General features: G+C 37.4%; 1 protein-coding gene and 2 pseudogenes across 1 annotated transcript; 2 read left to right on the forward strand and 1 right to left on the reverse strand.

Annotated features, from left to right (window-relative positions):
- Window positions 1-1,404: 1,404 nt before the first annotated feature.
- Window positions 1,405-1,982, reverse strand: LOC120117557 (annotated as a pseudogene).
- Window positions 1,983-2,310: 328 nt separating this feature from the next.
- On the forward strand, window positions 2,311-11,868 carry LOC120117764 (annotated as a pseudogene).
- Window positions 11,869-15,950: 4,082 nt separating this feature from the next.
- Window positions 15,951-17,252, forward strand: LOC120117869. The gene is made up of 3 exons (XM_039138053.1): window positions 15,951-16,090; window positions 16,349-16,459; window positions 16,891-17,252. The coding sequence occupies exons 1-3, from the start codon at window positions 15,963-15,965 to the stop codon at window positions 17,129-17,131; spliced, it is 480 nt and encodes a 159-aa protein (XP_038993984.1). The 5' UTR covers window positions 15,951-15,962; the 3' UTR covers window positions 17,132-17,252.
- Window positions 17,253-18,188: the final 936 nt, after the last annotated feature.

Here is an 18,188-nt window from a genome sequence, read left to right on the forward strand (position 1 = left end):
CACTGCTCACATACCAAGAATCATTCATAAAAGTCTTTAAAAGAGGATGTACCAGCTTTGTCAAAGAAATCCGCTAGAATTATTAGATCGATGGACGACCGTAGCGAATTTGGCGACAAAGGTGAAGGGGTTTGATATTGGGAGCAGTATTCATCTCCATGACAGGGGTTTGTAATTTAGCCAAAGAGCCAAACTCCTCGTCCGTTTTGTAAAAATCAAATCATACAAGCGTAGGGGGGCGGGGCTTGGCGAAAACAGAGAAATTGAAAAAGCAAGGAGAATGAGAGAGGAAGTAGAGCGGCTCTGGTAATAAAGAGAAGGGAGACTCGTGGATTCTAGGGTTTTAAAAATCAGATAATTTATTATTTTTCTCCATATTTTTTAAATATTGATTTAGACGGTCCAACATAAATTTGAGCCGAAGTAGACAACATGCAGCCCAAAATAGACAACATGCAGCCCAAAATTCATGTTATACTCATAATTTAATAAAAAAACATCTCATTAAATTATTTAAAGTTAATATTCAATTAAATTAAGTAAAAATTTTAAACTAATTGAGTTTGTAAATATCTTTTATTAATTATAGGAGTTAATAGAATTTATGAAATTCGAGTAAAATTGAATCAAATATATTTATTTGATTTTTGTTAATAAATTATTTATAATATTATGATTTATTATAATCATTTCAGACTAATCAAACAATATTATGGTATCAATTGATTTTAATTTAAACAACTTTTTTAATCATATATATATATATAACATTTTTTACATGTATAAGTAAGATTTATAATATTATGAATCTATTGAGTGACACGAGTAATTAGAGAGAGTATTGTTCTCTCTTAAAGTATTGATTTCTAACAACTGTATCTGTAGGGTGTGTGTTGCCAATAGTTGGAAAATATTGTAAATTGATACTATTTTTTAATCATATTAAATTATTCAAAACAAGATTTATACATTTAATAAATTAATACTATTTAAAATTATAAAATATGTTACAATACTATATTTTAAAGAAATAATTTTGAGGACTACATTTGATGAAAGTATAGATGAGAAATTAATGAGATAAAAGAATTTATAAATATTTATAATGGGATGATCAAATTAAATAGTATATAAATAGATTAATTCAAAAGAATAAAATTTTAAAGGTAAAATGGTTCATTGGTACTGTGCACCCAATATACTTTTTTTTATTATACAGTTATCGGCATTAATGGTTCTTGATTAAACTTTTGATGTGAATGGATTTCTAAAACAATGACATTTCATAGAAACATTGGTGAATCAGACTAATGACGCAAATAAGGGTATTTGATGAGTAGATTGGTGTGGTTTTGCCCTTAATTCGAAATAAAATAAAAATGGCTCCTAAAAGGCTAAAACCTTACAATATTTTTAAGCATTTCCAAAAATTTAGTAAGGCCTCTCCAATATAATTCCAGGAGGATCATAGTTGCAAATCATGAAAACGCCACGCCCTCCGTCGCAAACCACCTTGGCGCACCCCACTCTTTTGGTCCTGCTCCACACAATCTGTGTATACTGCCCGCATTCCTCCCCCTCTGGCGCATGAATTCGTCCGGTAATCGTACCATTTTCTCTCCAAACCCAAACCGCCCACTGCCTGAGCCGGCTTCCACCCATAGCCACTGCCCCAAAAGATATTTTCCCGTACGGTCCGTTTGAGTGCCTCAAAGCGCAGTCTTTACGCTTTGGTTGGCATACCGTCGAGCGTAACTCGCCAACCTCACGTTCCACACACCAATGGTCGCAGTCAATGGCAGCACGAACTGTATTTTGAGGGGTCATGAACTGGTTCCAATGGCAGCACGAACTGTATTTTGAGGGGTCATGAACTGGTTAATTAGGCTCCGGTGGGTGCTGGCTTGAGGGGTTGAGAGAAGCAGAAGGAAAATGATGACTGCGCTATTGCAGACTCTCACTCCAGAAATTTCCATTTCGGACTGTTGCCTAGGCGGGCCAATGTGTCTGTACAACAATAATTTTCAAAACATTACACGAATAAATTATTTATCTATAATTAATTTTAAAAAAATACAATTACACTTGCAAATATCATACTTTAATAACTTTAAATAAATTATTACAATTATAAATTAAATTAATAAATAAAATATATTAAATTTGAAATTAAAATAAATTTAAATCAAATCTGCAATAACACACTTGAATAACTATTTTTATTTCTTATTGATTTTAGAAACGGGTAAGTTAAATGATGATTAAATTTATATACGATAAAGAGGAAAGAGCCAAATCCTCCTACTTAGCTGGACTGGAATGCTCACCATCCTTTACCCTCCAATTCTCAAACACTACCCTCCACTCTTTCCACCATGCTTCTCGCCGTCCTCACCGCCTCCGTCTTTCCTCCTCTTCCACCACCACCACCATGCGAAGTCATTTTCCTCTCTCACCATCGTACTCTCCCACCCAACCTATATCGTTTGGTCCTCCAACACCTCCTCGGCAAAACCCTAGTTTCCACCGGCCTTTCCTCCTCCTCCTCCTCTCCCCTTCCACTTCCAACAACAAAAAATTTCTCTATCTCAAACCTCTCCAAACTGGCTTCCCATCTGACTCTCCCGCTTCCTCTTCCAAAAACTCTCCTCTCTTCTCTCCGCCGCAAGCTCCCCCTCTTCTCCTACCATTCCATACTTCTCTCTTCCCTCCCAGCTTCAATCATTTAAACCGAACGATTCTCTCTTAATGTGACACAGGAGATGTGTGAATTGGGTTTTATGAGGAGAGGAAGGTTCGGAGGAGGGAAATGTAGCTCCAGAGCTTGTTTCGGAGACTCTGTACGCTTGGGAGGGCGCCTGTCTCCGCATTTGGCTGCGGAAAGGGAAGGTGGAGTGGTGGGGGATTCTGATTTGGGTAAGAAAGTGGAGAGAAGTTTGAAGGAAGGATTATTGGAAGATGCTGTTGAGAGGGGAAGGTTGGATGGTTTTTGTGTGGTGGAGACTGCCGGTGGGGTTGCGAGTCCCGGATCCTCGGGGACGCTTCAATGCGATCTTTATCGGTATCTGCTCTATTCTTCTCTGACGTTTCTTGTTCATTTCCTTTTACCCTGTCTGCTCCGTGCTCTCATTCTTTAGGTAGTTTTTTGCTTTAATGTAATTAGTCCTTCAGGTTCTATCTGGTTGGAATAAAACAATTTAACGGCTTTTAGAATTATTTTGTGAATTTGAAAATTACTATTGCGGATTTATATTTTATTGTGAATTTAAGAATCATCTGCTGTAAGTTGTAAACCACGTTCACGTTGATTGCGAATTATTATTTTTTGTCTTGTTGGAAAATTGGATTATAATTATATTGATGGCTACAAATGTTAACTTCTTACACATATGGGTTATCTTCATGCATTTCTTGTTAAATGTGTAATCAGGCCCCTACGCTTTCTGGTGTTCTTGTTGGATGGGCGGCTGGGTGGTATATCTGGAACTGTTTCAGCTTATGAGAGTTTGAAACTACGAGGTTATGATGTTATTGCTATTGTTATTGAAGATCATGGCCTTGCAAATAAATACCATTATGTCATATTTGCGTACGAGGTAGTTAAAGTTCTTTAACTTTGTTTTTTTCTCTTCATTTGAACTTCGACTCCGATCCTTTACTTTTTCTGTGTACGCCACTAGAAGTAGTCAAAAGTTGAGGCAATATCAGCCTTGGTCATGCTATGTAATGGGTTATTAACTTATATTCTTTTTTCTTTCTGGAGTGCCTGTGTTTGTGCTGCCACCCATTCTACAAGACCCATCAAATGACCTAATGGAATGGTATGATGAATCTTGCAATGTATTTAATTCTTTGAAAGATATAATGTTGGAAGCTTATTTAGAAAGAATACGGAGACTTAATGAGATGCCGAGAAGAGCTGGAGATGTTTTCTGGTGGCCATTCACTCAGCACAAACTTACCACCTAATGTTACAGTCATTGATTCACGCTGTGGTGAAAACTTTCAGTGTACAAGGTTTGTGCATTTCATATAATATAAGACGGCCAGTAGCTCAACTCACTTCTATTTTCCGTGTATACTCTACTTTTCCACTTTAGCATACAATTTTTTTTGGTTTTTCTTTCTGAAGTTAATTGTCAGGTTCTGATATAAAAAATAAATCCTCGCTTTTCATTTGTACATTAAATTACAGGTTCGGAACAAAGAGTACATAACACAACAATTGATGCATGTGCTAGTTGGTGGAGTGAAGGACCTGATGCTACTTTACAGGTCATCTTTATGTTTTCTTCTCTCTTTGTATCCCTCTCTTTTCTCTGATGGTGTGTTTTGTCCCCTTAGTCTAGTATCTCTCACTTTTCCTAATATGAGGCCTCTGTTAACATTTTGCCCTATTATTTGTTTGCTTGTAAAGATTGTTCGAGAAAAGCAAATGTGAAACGTAAGTTTAGATTAGGGAACAGAGTTTCTTACTCTCTGCCAGTGGGTTAATTGCTATTTAGATGCCCTTGCATATTCATCTCGATATAGAATGCTCAAAAGTAGGCATTATGTATGAAAATATGACTTTTGAAGTAAATTGAAAAACTCATATTGATCATATCCATAATGAATACTTAAAGCTATTATCAGCTTGTTTTGTGATATGGGATATGACCCTTCAAGGATCCTCCAGTTACATGAAAAACTTAGAAAGATTGAACACAACGGTCTAGACACATACTTGAATCCAATACTCACACTTTGAGTAACATAGCTTAATTCCTTCCCAGACATGAGGTGTAATCTACTTTATCTACTTTGCAGCTGTCACTTGTCTGAAAATTTTCTTTAATGCGGTATTTCATTTAGGTGGTTTCAGACTGAACTTGCAAGAGATATGGGTTATGCTGCTGCAAGATTTGGGCATGTAATGTTCCCTGAGAATGTGTATGAGCCAGCTTTGGAATGCGCAGAGCTTTTGCTTGATGGTGTGGGGAACGGTACATACTCTGTTTCTCTTAGATATTATTGGCTCACTTCTCTCATCTTATAAATTGTTGGTTCATCTGAGAACATCGCCTATCACTTTCCACATTTTTTTCTTTGAAAAATGTAAATAAAATAAAGGAAAGGAAAAGGTCTAATAACAATGTGGCGTTAAAGGGTCAGAAGGTATTTGTGGTGAAGGAAAAGGTCATCCGAACTAGATTTGTGGCGTTAAAGGGTTGGTTGGATGGTATGCCAAACTATTGTTGTTTCATAAATGTCTATGGTCCAAGTGTGGAGGCTGATAAAGAGCCATTTTTCAGGGATTTTTTCCTTTCTGGAACAGGTGGACTGCCCAGTTTGTTTAGGTGGGGATTTCAATGCCTTTTGACGAAGGAAGAGAAAAGGGGTGGTGATGTGAATTGATGTCGATGAATATTTTTCGAGATTTGTCTCTAAGGCAAATCTAATCGATTTGCCTTTATTGGGAGGTCAGTTCACGTGGTGTAATAATAGGGAAGTTCCCACTTTGCAATTCCCAAAGATCATCAAAATCTGCAGCCTAGGTCCATTTCTGATCACAATATTATTCTGCTGGAGAATAGGGAGTGCAATTGGGGGCCGAAACCGTTTAGATTGTTTAATTATATGTTGGAGGAGGAAGGGTTTAGTGAACTGTTGACCAAAGAACTGTTCAATCTGGGTACACAGGAAAACTCGATACCCATTTCCAGAATTCTTAACCGGGTGAAGGATGTCGCAAAAAATTGGGTGGTAAGGGTTTCTCCAATTACCAGGCAGAATCAGAACCTGGAGTCGGTGATACAGGATATGGAAATGAAATTGCAACAAGGGTCTTCTTTGGTGTCAATGAATTCTATGTTGAAGCAAAGAGAGAATTATGGAGTTACAAAAGAAGGAAGAATCAATTTGGATGCAAAGTCTAGATTGAAATGGAGATTGGAGGGGGTAAGAACACAGGTTTTTCCATCATAGTGCAGCAATTAGAGGGAGGATAAACTACATAAAAGCTATCAAAGTTGATGGTGAAGTTGTTGAAGACCTAGGTCAGTTAAAGTTTCAGTGGTGGAGTTTTTCAGAGGTTGTATAATCAAACAAACACCCTGGAGGCAGAGGAATTAAATCTGGATTTTCTCAAGTTGTCCGAAGGTCAGTGTTTAGCTTTGGAGAAGCCTTTTTCTGAAGAGGAAGTTTGGGAAGCTATGCTCATTCGGATATCAACAAGCTCCGGGTCCGGATGGTCTGAACTTAGGGTTCTTTAAGAAGTTCTGGCCTAAATTGAAGGATGATATGATGAGGTTTTTTTAGGGATTTCTATGTGGGGAAGGTTTGGGAGCCGGAGGTTAACTTTTCCTTCATTTCTCTTATTCCAAAGAAGGCAAATCCGGAGGGATCGGAAGAGTTTAGGCCAATTAGCCTAGTGGGAGGTCTTTATAAAGTCATCTCTAAGGTCTTAGCTAGAAGATTGAGTTTGTATCTCAATGATATTATAAGTCAGTCCCAATTTGCTTTTATTCCGGGGAGGAATATCTTGGATTGCTCTTTTATTGCAAATGAGAGTATTAATTTTTGGAGAAAGAGAGGGCTGAATGGAGTAGTTTTCAAGGTGGATTTTATGAGAGCTTATGATTCGGTAGATTGGAAAATTTTGTTTCAAATTATGAGCAAAATGGGGTTTGGTGAAAAGTGGAGGTCGTGGATGTTCCAGTGCATGTCAACTGCTGAGATTTCGGTCTTGTTAAATGGATCTCCAACGGAGAAATTTCATATTTCCAGAGGTTTGAGACAGGGTTGTTCACTTTCACCTATGCTTTTTCAATTTGGCTACGGAGTTGTTGCATTTACTGTTAACTAAAGCGTGGATATGGGATTGTTTTCGGGGTTTGATTTAGGACTGCAGGACCGAGCATTCAGCTGTCACACCTTCAATTTGCGGATGATCTATAATTTTCAGTAAAGGTTCCATTCGTGAGTTGAGGAATTAGAAGAGTGTTACTGATTATGAACTTCTGGTGGGGCTGAAGTTAATCTAGGCAAAAGCAGGATTTTTGGAATTAATGTTGAAGAAGGGAGCTATCTATTGGGTTGAAGTTATTGGCTGCTCGGTTGGATATCTTCCATCTGAATATTTAGGTCTGCCTCTGGGGTACAAGAGGAATTCGGCTGCTATGTGGGATCCGATAGTGCGAGATTTAATGCTAAATTGAGTGGTTGGATAGCTAATTCTCTGTCGATAGCAGGAAGAGTGGTTTTGGTCAAATCGGTGCTATGCTCTCTTCCGGTCTATTTATGTCTATGTTCAGAATCCCAGCTACTGTGATACTCAAACTTAACTCTATCATGGCTTCATTTCTGGGGGGATTCGATTGATAAGAAAAATCCATTGGGTCAACTGGAAGTCGGTCTCTAAACCAAGAAATCTGGGGGGTCTAGGGGTCCCTAATCTAGCACTTTGAACCGAGCGCTTTAGGAAAATGGTTTGGAAGTTTTCTTCTGAAAGAAATCTTGGTGGAAGAAAGTGATTTGTGCCGTCTACAATTTGGATCCCAGTCCATTATTTTGGAGAATTCGATGCCAGCTCGTGCATCGTGGATTTAAAGGTGTGGTGAAAAACTTCTTCAACAGTGATGATTTTGGAGAGTGTCTTAAAGGATATGCGTTTGAAGGCGGGGAAAGGGGAAGATGTGCAGTTCTGGAATGATGTAGGTTGGGTGAGTTCCCCTGAAATCGTTGTTTCCTAGACTTTATGTCTCTCAATTAATAAATCGGGTAAAGTGAAAGAGTTTTGGGGTAAATAATGCTTCGGGTTGGGTGTGGGACATCCAAATGAGAAGGAATTTGGCTGATTGGGAAGTAGAACAGTGGATGCAGTTGATTTCCTATGTTGAATAATACCTCTCCTTTTCCTACTGAAGATGATGTTGGATTTGGTTAGGGAATGGTGAAGGAAATTTTACAGCTAAATCTTGTATAAACGCTTTTTATGTACAACTGGTTCTGAGCAAAATCAAGTGAATTGGGATAAGACTATTTGGTCTGGTTTAGCTCCTCCAAGGGTGGAATTGTTTGTTTGGCATCTAGTGCACATAGAGTACGGTTAAAGAGGAGTTAGCAAAGAGAGGTGTTGCAGAGATTGTTGACCAACGTTGTGTTCTGTGTGGTAGGGAGGTGGAATCAGTTTCTCATCTGTTTCTGCATTGCAGGGTTGTGTGGGTCTGTGGTCCTCTTTCTTGAAAATGTGGGATGTCATTGGTGACTCCAAGTGTACCATGGAATTTCTAATTTGTGGGATGATTTTATGACTAACTCTTTGGTTTGGAGATTCATTCCTAGGGCAATGATGTGGTCAGTATGGAAGTGTAGAAATGAGATTATCTTTCAGAAGGGAAAGCTGGATTTGGTCAGATTATCTTTCATTGTTAGATTTAGAGTGGCTTCCTGGTTTAGTGCTCATTTCAAGGATGTGGGTATTCCTCTAGACTCTCTAGTAGGTGATTTGAAAATTGCTGATTGGTGGTCTGTTTCGAGATAGCAGAGGTCTATTGCTTCAGTGGTTTTCTGAAGCAGTAGGGGGTGGTCCTCCTATTTTGGCAGAGCTGTTGGCTATCAAAGAGGGATTTGTCTTATGGAGGAGTTGGATTTTGTCGCAAATCAGAGAGTTATCTTGGAATCAGACTCTTCTAACGCTCTGAAGTGGATTCAGAATCCGGGTTTAACCCCTCCTTTGCATCTATCCTTGGTGAAGGATATAGTTTCGCTTTTGATTGGAAATGATATTTTTTAGGCATATTTCAAGGGCGGCAAACTGGGAAGCTGATAAACTTGCTAAATGGGATAGGGTGATTTTGGTTATTGTGTGTTGTTTAACAGGAATTGTTCCTCCCTGTTTTTGTTGGATGTTTGTGTTAAGTTTTATGTTCTTCCGTTGGAAGTGTAGGAGTTTGTTCAATCTTGTAATCTGGTTCTTGTGAATAAAAGTTTTCTTGGCTCTCCTTTCCTCCTTCGTTGTTCCTTCATGTTACTCTCATAACATGGGGATTGAAGGAGGATTTTAATGAGGCCCTTTCTATCAAAAAAAAATATATATATTTACCTATAAATGGTTGTAAAGAGCTCATATTTGTTGATTTCTTTTCTTTGGTTTGATAAAGGTATGAGAATTTGGTGCATGGGTGTTTTCTACCTTTTTAATTATGTTTGAATATTATTTTTTTAAAATTTAATTGCAATAAATTCATAGGAGTTAGGATTCTTTTCTGTAGGTTGGGCCACTCGGGTGTACTTTTCAGATAATGGTTCTACAGCAATTGAAATTGCTCTGAAGATGGCATTTCGAAAATTTTCTTCTGATCATGGAATTTTTCCAGAGCTATTGAAGAGTAGCCCAACTGAAAGTTGTCACGAGCTAATGGTGGGTTTTTCTATATTTTGGTGCTTTGACTATGTATATCATTTTTTCCAATAGCTAATGTTTGAATGGCTTTAAGTTATATGTAGAGTGAAGCGATTCTGCTGAATATATTAGTGCATGCCTGGAACATTCTCCCCATTCGCTTTCCTAATCTAAATCATATATTTTTTTAGTTTTCTTTTGGTTTGCTGCTGACAGTGTCTCCTATTAATACTTAAATAATTTAAACAAAATTTGAGGTGCATGTTGGGGGCTGGAGAGGGTTATTTGGTTAATTTTAAGCACCAAGGCGGGTGAATTTGTTTGTTATAAAAGTGAGTATTCAATGTGGTTGTGTTCCTTTTTATTTTGTTTTTTGAACTCTTAAGTAATGTCTTTTTGCGTGGATGTTCACAGGATATGTGTCCATGCATGAGTTTATGCATCTGGTCTGTATCTGTTGTATGTGTTACACGCATGTGTCATCTATATAAGTGCCTGTTTGTGTTTGGCAATCATTTGGCCAAAACTGTGGCTATATTATTCTTCAGTGCAGTTGTATCTGAATTCTTGCTCGTGACACTGAAACTTTTGCTAACAAGAGCAAGGAAAATGTTAGGAGCACTTCTTAATCTTTTCTAAGTGTTTCATGTAGCCTGATGGTAATTCTTTTGGCATTACTTACATTCTGTATATATATAAAATAAAGCTTTTCCACCACACGGAGCCAGTTATATCAATCACACTACATTGTTGTGTTCTATTTAGGATTATATCCAAAAAAATAATCCGCATCTTCTTCATGTAAAAGTACAAGAGTGTTCTTTTTATTTTCTGTTGCAGAAATATTAACTGAAACGGCCACTTTATTTCAGGTCCTAGCTCTTAAGGGATCTTATCATGGTGATACTTTAGGTTCAATGGAAGCACAGGCACCATCATCTTCTACTGGATTCCTGCAGCAGCCATGTGCTTTTTTTCTGTAGAAGCATGTTTGACATAGTTTTTCATATTTATGGGTATTCCATAATGGCAGCATTTCCATTTCCTGGATCTTTAACCAAAAATCATTTGCCTATTTTGGTATGATTTTCAATGTGTTTCTTTTCATGCTTCAAAAGCATCGCTATCCATGCAGGAAAGAATTTGGAACTCGGTACAAAATATTATATATTCCATATGCAATAGAATTATGGCTAATGTTTAAGAAATATTCTTAATTCAACAGGTATACGGGAAGAGGGATTTTTCTAGATCCTCCAACTGTGTTTATGCACAATGGCAAATGGACCCTTTCACTTCCTGAAGTGTTTCATTCTGGAACTCTCGAACCAGAAGATATTAGTAAGTGGATTTGGTCTCGACACCCCTTTCCCCTCCCTTACCCAAAAAAGAGAAGAAGCTGGAGGTGGGAGGTATTATTTTCTAATATATTGTGGTTGTGGCAGCCTTCAGATCGTGATGAAATATTCCTTAAGAGCAGGGACAACTCAAATCTTGCTGGTTTGTATTCATCGTATATTTCTCAGCAATTATCTCAGTATTCAACATTATCTGGGACTAAGCTAATATGAGCCTTAATTATAGAGCCAGGCAAGAAATATATTTCTTTAATTCTACTGTTTGATATTATTTTTTGTTAAAGGACTAGTTTTTTCTTCTTCTCATCATTTGGAAATTTATGGTTCCATTTTTATCTTTACAACTACTGTTTTGATTCATAGCAAGAGTTTTTGTCTACTCTTACCTAATCCACAATTTTCTATTTATGCAATGTTTAACCTCACAAAATGACTGGATTATTCTATAGTTATCCAAGGTGCTGGAGGAATGCATATGATTGATCCACTTTTCCAGAGGATGCTTGTGAATGAGTGTCGGCACTGTAGAATTCCAGTAATCTTCGATGAGGTCTTTACGGGTTTCTGGCGATTAGGAGTAGAGGTTTGTCACTTTTAATTGGATTTTTTTTTATTTCTGTTTTGTTGGAAAATCATGTTGCTGAGATTTATTGGAAGTTCGTTAATCATTATTTCATGGCAGGCTGCAGCAGAACTGCTTGGTTGTGTACCAGATATAGTGCTTTGCTAAGCTCATGACAGGGGGGATCATCCCTTTAGCTGCCACACTAGCAACTGATGCTGTTTTCATTCATTACTGGAGATTCAAAGGTATTATATTTTTTAATGTTTTCAGAAATATTGCTTCAAGGTTTCACCTAATAACCAAAGAAATTATGCTTTGTCAATAGTGTTAATTTAGCATTTAATTAGGAACTAAAATATAGGACATTGATAAAGACAGCATTTCAGGGGAAATTAGTAGCATGTCAATGAAAAACTGGTAGAGGAAGTTGAATATTAGAAACTTACTTTGTTTACTTTGTGCATCCAAGCACCTAAGGAACTGAAACTATTGGTGATTTCCTGGTTAATACTAATTTCAGTATTTGGAGTGGTGTAGGTAGCTTTTACGGATTTGTTTAATAATTAAAGAAAGGTGCATTATGTTTTTTTTTTTTTTTTGATAAGATTAGAAGGCCTCATTAAAAACCTCCTTCATGATTAATGGATCTTGAGAGCTCCTTAATCATTGGAAGGAGGAAAAGAGCGCCTTAGATTTCATTAAAGAAAATAAGATTACAACCTCGATAACTCTCCTCGAAATAACCCTTACAACATTACAAAAACCCCACCCGAACAGGAATCAACAGCTAAACTGAAACAGCAAACAACATAAAAATTAGCCTATTCCAGCCTTTGCTAAAGCATCGGCGTCCATATTAGCTGACCTAGCAACCCAATTTATAACCCCCCCAAAGCTCTAAGATTGTCAACAATGTCCCTAACAACGAACGCATAAACGCCTGGGCATGAATTAACATTGTTAATCCAGTCTACTGCAACTCTGCTATCACTCTCAACAATCAGCCTATCTTTGACCCTCCCTTGAGCAGAAGCATATAATAAAATACCCCTCTGAATAGCTTTAAGTTCAATCAAAGTCGGAGGTCCCGGACCAGCTGGCTCATGAAAAGATCCTAGGACTGAACCTGAATGATCCCTCCAAATACCTCCAATACCCGATTTCTTCCAGTCACTACTAACGGCTGCGTCCACATTCAATTTTAAAAAACCTGAAGGGGGAGGTCCCCAAGGAAGTGAGGAAGACTTCATAGAGCAGTAGGGCGAGTAGGAATCTGCTAATGAAGGATCCATAATCAAGGAATCCTTATGAATAGAACCGTCCTTGTGCTTAGCTAGAAACCAAGAAGCCAATCTAACCCGTGATAAGAAAAATAACTCTAATGATCAAGTTTTCCTTTTTCAAAGACAATAAAATTCCTGGCCTTCCAAATGGTCCAAATGATAGCCCCAGAATGAAAGCCCAAATAGAAGATTTGAATTCAACTCATCCCAAGCGGTGAGAAGGTTTTTGCATCAGCAGGAAGCACAGAACTAAATCTCCAAAAATTATAAAACTTGTACCACAAAGCCATGCAACCGAACATGTAAAGAATAAGTGCATGGAAGTTTCCTCAACCAACTTACAAAGAGGGCACAAATCATCTTCGATACCTTGAACCCCTCTTTTGATCAGTTCGGATTTAACAGCTAGCTTGCCAAGCACAACCTGCCACATTAAAGATTCAACTCTAGGGGGTACCAAACCTCTCCAAATAATGTTATTCCAGAAGCAACCATCGTCTGATCCAAGAGCACACCTTTTAATACAAGAAACTGACTGAAAAAACACCATCCCCATTGCCTTTCCAAATTAAAACATCACTAGAATCTTTAGACAGAGAATAGGGAGATTAAAGCTCATCAAGTTACACCATTGTTCAACCTCCCAATCATTTAAATTTCTTCTAATTTGAACATCCCAAACCCAGCCAGAAGGATAGAATTCCCCAAACTCCAAAGTTTACTGATCTATTAGAAGAAACCGAAACAATCTAGGAAAAAAACTGAAGCGGATAATCTGCAGCCCAATTATCTTGCCAAAAACGAATAAGCTTACCGTTTCAACATAAAAACTACACAAACTTCGAAACTTAGAGCCAAAGGAGTCTTGTTTATAATAATTGTTAACCACCGATCTCCAAAGCCACGAAGATTGAGTAGGAACCTTGCTATCAAACAGTAACCTTGAAGAATCAATGTTGTATTTGCTACAGATAAAATTCCTCCAAACAAGTGTCTCTCATTTGCAAATCTCCAACACCATTTCCCTAGCAATGCTCTATTCATACTAGTCAGATTCCGGACTCCCAGACCACCCTCGTTCTTAGGTTTACATACATCATCCCATTTAACCCAGTGAATCTTCTTCGAACCATTCCCCCTCCCCTCCCCATAAAAATTAGACATGATCGAATTTAGAGTCTTAAGGATTGAAACTGGAATCTTGAACATAGACAAGAAGTATGTAGGCAGTGAGGACAGAACCGATTTGATCAAAACCAGTCTCCCTGCTAATGAAAGTGTAGCAGCCTTCCAACCCGCTAATTTAGTATGAAAATTCGGCACCACTGGTTCCCAAATAGCCGATGCATTCTTTGTTGCCCCTAATGGGAGACCTAGGTAATTAGAGGGGAAACTCCCCACCGAACAACCAATAGAGGCTGCCCAGGTCTGAACCTCCTCTTGGGATATATTAATCCCAAACAAACGCTTTTCTTTAGATTTAGTTGCAGCCCTGACATAACCTCAAAAACTCTGAGTACCCTCTTCACATTCATTATCTGTGTTTTCGAAGCTCCACAGAAGATAATTAAATCATCAGCAAACTGTAAATGTGTGAGCTTGAAAGACCCTTCCTCCTTACCAACTGTCAAACCAGAAAATAGTCCTTCGGAAACAGCCCTCAGTATTAATAAATTCAGCAACTCCCCTACTAGATTGAATAACAAAGGTGAAAGTGAACCCCCTGTCTTAGTCCCTTGGCCATCGAAATTCCTCGGTTGGAGACCCATTGACTAACACTGAAATGGAGGCAGTAGAGACATTTCCTGATCCAACTAATCCAAGTCGAACCAAAATCCCATCTTTTCCATCACCTTGAATAAGATAGCCATCAACCGTGTCATAAGCCTTTTTGAAATCTACTTTAAAAACACCCTTCAGCCCTTTCTTCCTCCAATAATCAATGCCCTCGTTAGCAATGAGAGAGCAATCCAAAATTTGCCGACCGGGTATAAAAGCAAATTGTGATTGACTGATGATCTCTCCCATACAGCTTCTAATCCTCCTTGACAGACACTTGGAAAGAATCTTGTATACACCTCCTACTAGACTGATCGGTCTATAATCATCTAAACTTCCAATATTAGAACCCTTAGGAATAAGGGTAATAAAGGTGTGGTTAATACCATGTTCCCAATTTTTCCCCCTGTGGAATCTGTGAAAAAAATTGCATGATGTTACCTTTAAGTTCAGACCAAAACTTCTTAAAAAATCCCAAGTTCAATCCGTCTGGCCCCGGAGCCTTATTACTATCACAAGACTTTAAAGTCTCCCAAACCTCTTCCTCCGAAAATGCCTTCTCCAAAAAAATGTTTTGATCCATGGAAATTCTAGGAAACGTCAACCCAATGTCTTCCACTTCCAAAGTAGACCGATTATTGAAAAATGTTAAAAAAGTGCTCTTTAACAGTGGCCTTAATTACTGCTGGATCATGAGTAATATTCCCCTCAATTAACAAGGCATTCAACGCATTCCGTTTTCTTCTCACTGAAGCGCAAGTATGGAAGAATCTAGTGTTTCGGTCCCCATCGTTAATCCACTTCTTTCTGGAATTTTGAACCAAATTTGTTCCTCAATTCTCAGAAATTTCCACAACTCTGATCTACAATTACGTAACTCCTCGATTTTCCTTGGAACCGAACTGTCCTGCACCATCTGAACGTCCTCCTCTAACTTGTGAATTCTCCTTTCCAAATCTGAGATAGAGGCTCCCAGAAATTGATTTTTCTGCCCTGTCCAATTCTTAATGGCAACCTTAGACTTCTTCAAAACACTTAGGATTCCAGCTTTTCTCCCATCCTTCTTGCAATCTGCTATAATGTGACAGACCATTTCCTCAAAACCTTTTTCCTCCATCAAATAATTATATAGTCTGAAAGGTTTTTTCCCCCAATCAACTCCGCCATCTTGTAAAAGAATAGCATTATGGTCGGAAATAGACTTAGGAATAAGTGACTGAATTACCTCGGGAAAACCATCCAAGAATTGTCCGTCCACCAAAAACCTGTCCAACCTAACCAAAGTCGTACATTTTGCAAGAATTTGTCCTTTCTGATTATATTTCCTCATTTAACATTAGCCTGGGAGTCTGTATGTGAGACTTGGATTGAAAGATGTTTAGGTAGCTGATTTCAATAAGATTCTTATCAGTATTGTTTGGATTTTTTTTATAGTTAGCAGATTTGGATTGTTTGGTGGGAGAAACACTAATTTTATTGCAAAGCATCTGCATTTAGCTATAATCCTTATATTTATTTGCATTATGCTGATAGTATAAATATAACTCTTACATTTATGTGGTTTTATTGCTTTCAGCTTAAGGCTCTTTTGCATGGACACTCATATTCGGCACATGCAATGGGGTGCACAGCAGCTGCTCGATCTATTAAATGGTTCAAAGATCCAATTACAAACCTTAACTTCACATCTAAAAAATCTCAGAAAATTTTGCTTAGGGAGGTGTGTTAATTTTTTTATCTTTTCCTTTTTCACCTTTTACAAGTTTAGTTCCCATACCTTTCTATATTCTAAGATGGATACCCGAGGTGAGAAACTTTCTAGCAGCGTAGAACATTATTCTATCCTCTTATGGTTGGCAATTCCGCATATTATTTTTACTTGTTGATTTTCTATGGCTTTTAAATGACATCTTTCTTTGAACTTTTCCCCTAAGAAACAAGGACATATGTTTTCACACTTGCATTTACATTCTTGCAGTTATGGATGCGGAACTCATGCAACAGATCTCATTGCATCTTCTGTATCAAGGGTGGTTGCACTGGGAACTCTTTTCGCTCTAGAACTGCAAGCAGATGAATCTGATGCTAGGTATGTTTATTTATAATTTTTTTTTCATTTAATTCTCTGGAACCACTATCCTACTTGTCTAGTTTGTAGTTCTTTAAACCTGTTATTTGCTTCAAAATTTGAACAAGCAGAAGCCAGATGTTTTCGAATGCTAAACCATTTCCATGAAAGGCAATAGCTTAATCCATGTTGTACATAAGTGACCAACAATAGTCCCAAACTTATTTCCTAGTAAATCAAGACCATCCTGGAAATTTCATGACATGATGATTGCGTTGAGGTATCCTAAAATTTCATTCTCAGAACGGCGGAACTCTAGCTGTGAATCTTGCCTAGTTGTGGTTTGCCGAGCCTTCAGGCCCACTTGATTTTGATTTACTGCGATCCTCGAAGTTCCAGGCTCTAGACATGATCCTAATGGTGTGCCGATCCTTTTTCCTTTTCTTTTACAGGTATGCATCTCTTATGCAAAATCTCTGGTTCAGATGCTCCGGGAAGACGGTATCTATTGCAGACCTTAGGAAACGTCATCTATGTCATGTATGGTCCCTGCACATCCCCTGCATTCTGCACCCACAACTCCCAAACTCTACACAAAGCTTGAAGAGTTCACCCAGGTCAAATAAAAGATGGAACTCATTTAACTGGTATCGAATGTCTCTGCTTTCCCCTCTTGCTATAGCCTATATGTAGGTAGTATTTTCTGATCATGAATTCACGAATGAAACTTTTTGGTGAAATTATTATTATTAATATGATATTTATGCCATCCATGGTCATTTGAGCCTGTTATGAAGTTTGATCACTTTTAGTATCTGTCGTTGTATAATATTTTCAACATTTGGAACATATTGGTGTCATTGTTTTATTATTGCTTTTGTGTTGCAATTGCGAAATGGGTTTAAACTCCTTCAGCAAAAGTAATGGCATCATCCATAGTGTATTGGTGTGGCAAAGGTGTCATTTTTAATTATAAATATATATAGGGAAATATCAAAACAGCACATGAACATTGATAGAATGTGTAATATAATATATAAATTTTATTTTGTGTACTTATACATACGAAACTTTATTCTAATTAAAGAGTACACATAAAAATTTAATTTTGATTATATATATTTAAAAAATATTTATTTATTTGTATTAAATAAATAAATTATATGCAATATGTAAATGGATAATGTTATGTTGGTAATAACTTTAATAAAACACGTTCATGCGCTTAATCATATATTATTTGCTGTAATTTTTCTTTATAATATATAAAAGAAATGGATAAAAGTGTTTGTGGAATTAAAAAAAATTCCACTTACCCTTAAACATTATATAATTTTATAATTAAATTGCAAAATAAAGGATTAAAGAGAAATACGCTATAGCAAGTCTGGCAACTGTATAGGACAAATTAAACACATATGATCGATCAACTCCAAAGAAGAGAACAAGTGAAAATCAAAGGAAGAATAAAAGAAAAATCAAAATCGATCAAATCAAATTAAAAGAAGAAAAATTAGGAAAAGTTTGAAAATTCCCCAACATCCAAAAAAAGACTGTCCCAAACGTGCGCCACCCTATTTTTTTTTTCTTTCACGAATTAATTCTCTCACCCTCACCGTTATTTACCCCTTAAACATCATCGTAGTACCGTGAATCATGTCGTACCGGATAATTCCCCGAACCTCTTTTGTCTGCTAACAGGAAGTGGTGCGCACTTAGAAAAGATAATTAGAAAAAGTCCAAAACCAGA

The sequence above is a fragment of the Hibiscus syriacus genome, unplaced genomic scaffold (assembly GCF_006381635.1).
Source record: "Hibiscus syriacus cultivar Baekdansim isolate YM2019G1 unplaced genomic scaffold, ASM638163v2 tig00110321_pilon, whole genome shotgun sequence".
Classification (NCBI taxonomy): Eukaryota; Viridiplantae; Streptophyta; class Magnoliopsida; order Malvales; family Malvaceae; genus Hibiscus; species Hibiscus syriacus.

Excerpts from the sequence above, each read along its gene's own strand:
- LOC120117869 (XM_039138053.1), top strand. The coding sequence starts at position 15,963 with ATGGACACTCATATTCGGCACATGCAATGGGGTGCACAGCAGCTGCTC. Across the intron at positions 16,091-16,348 it reads AGAAAATTTTGCTTAGGGAG|TTATGGATGCGGAACTCATG; the intron begins GTGTGTTAATTT and ends ACATTCTTGCAG. Across the intron at positions 16,460-16,890 it reads GCAGATGAATCTGATGCTAG|GTATGCATCTCTTATGCAAA; the intron begins GTATGTTTATTT and ends TTTCTTTTACAG.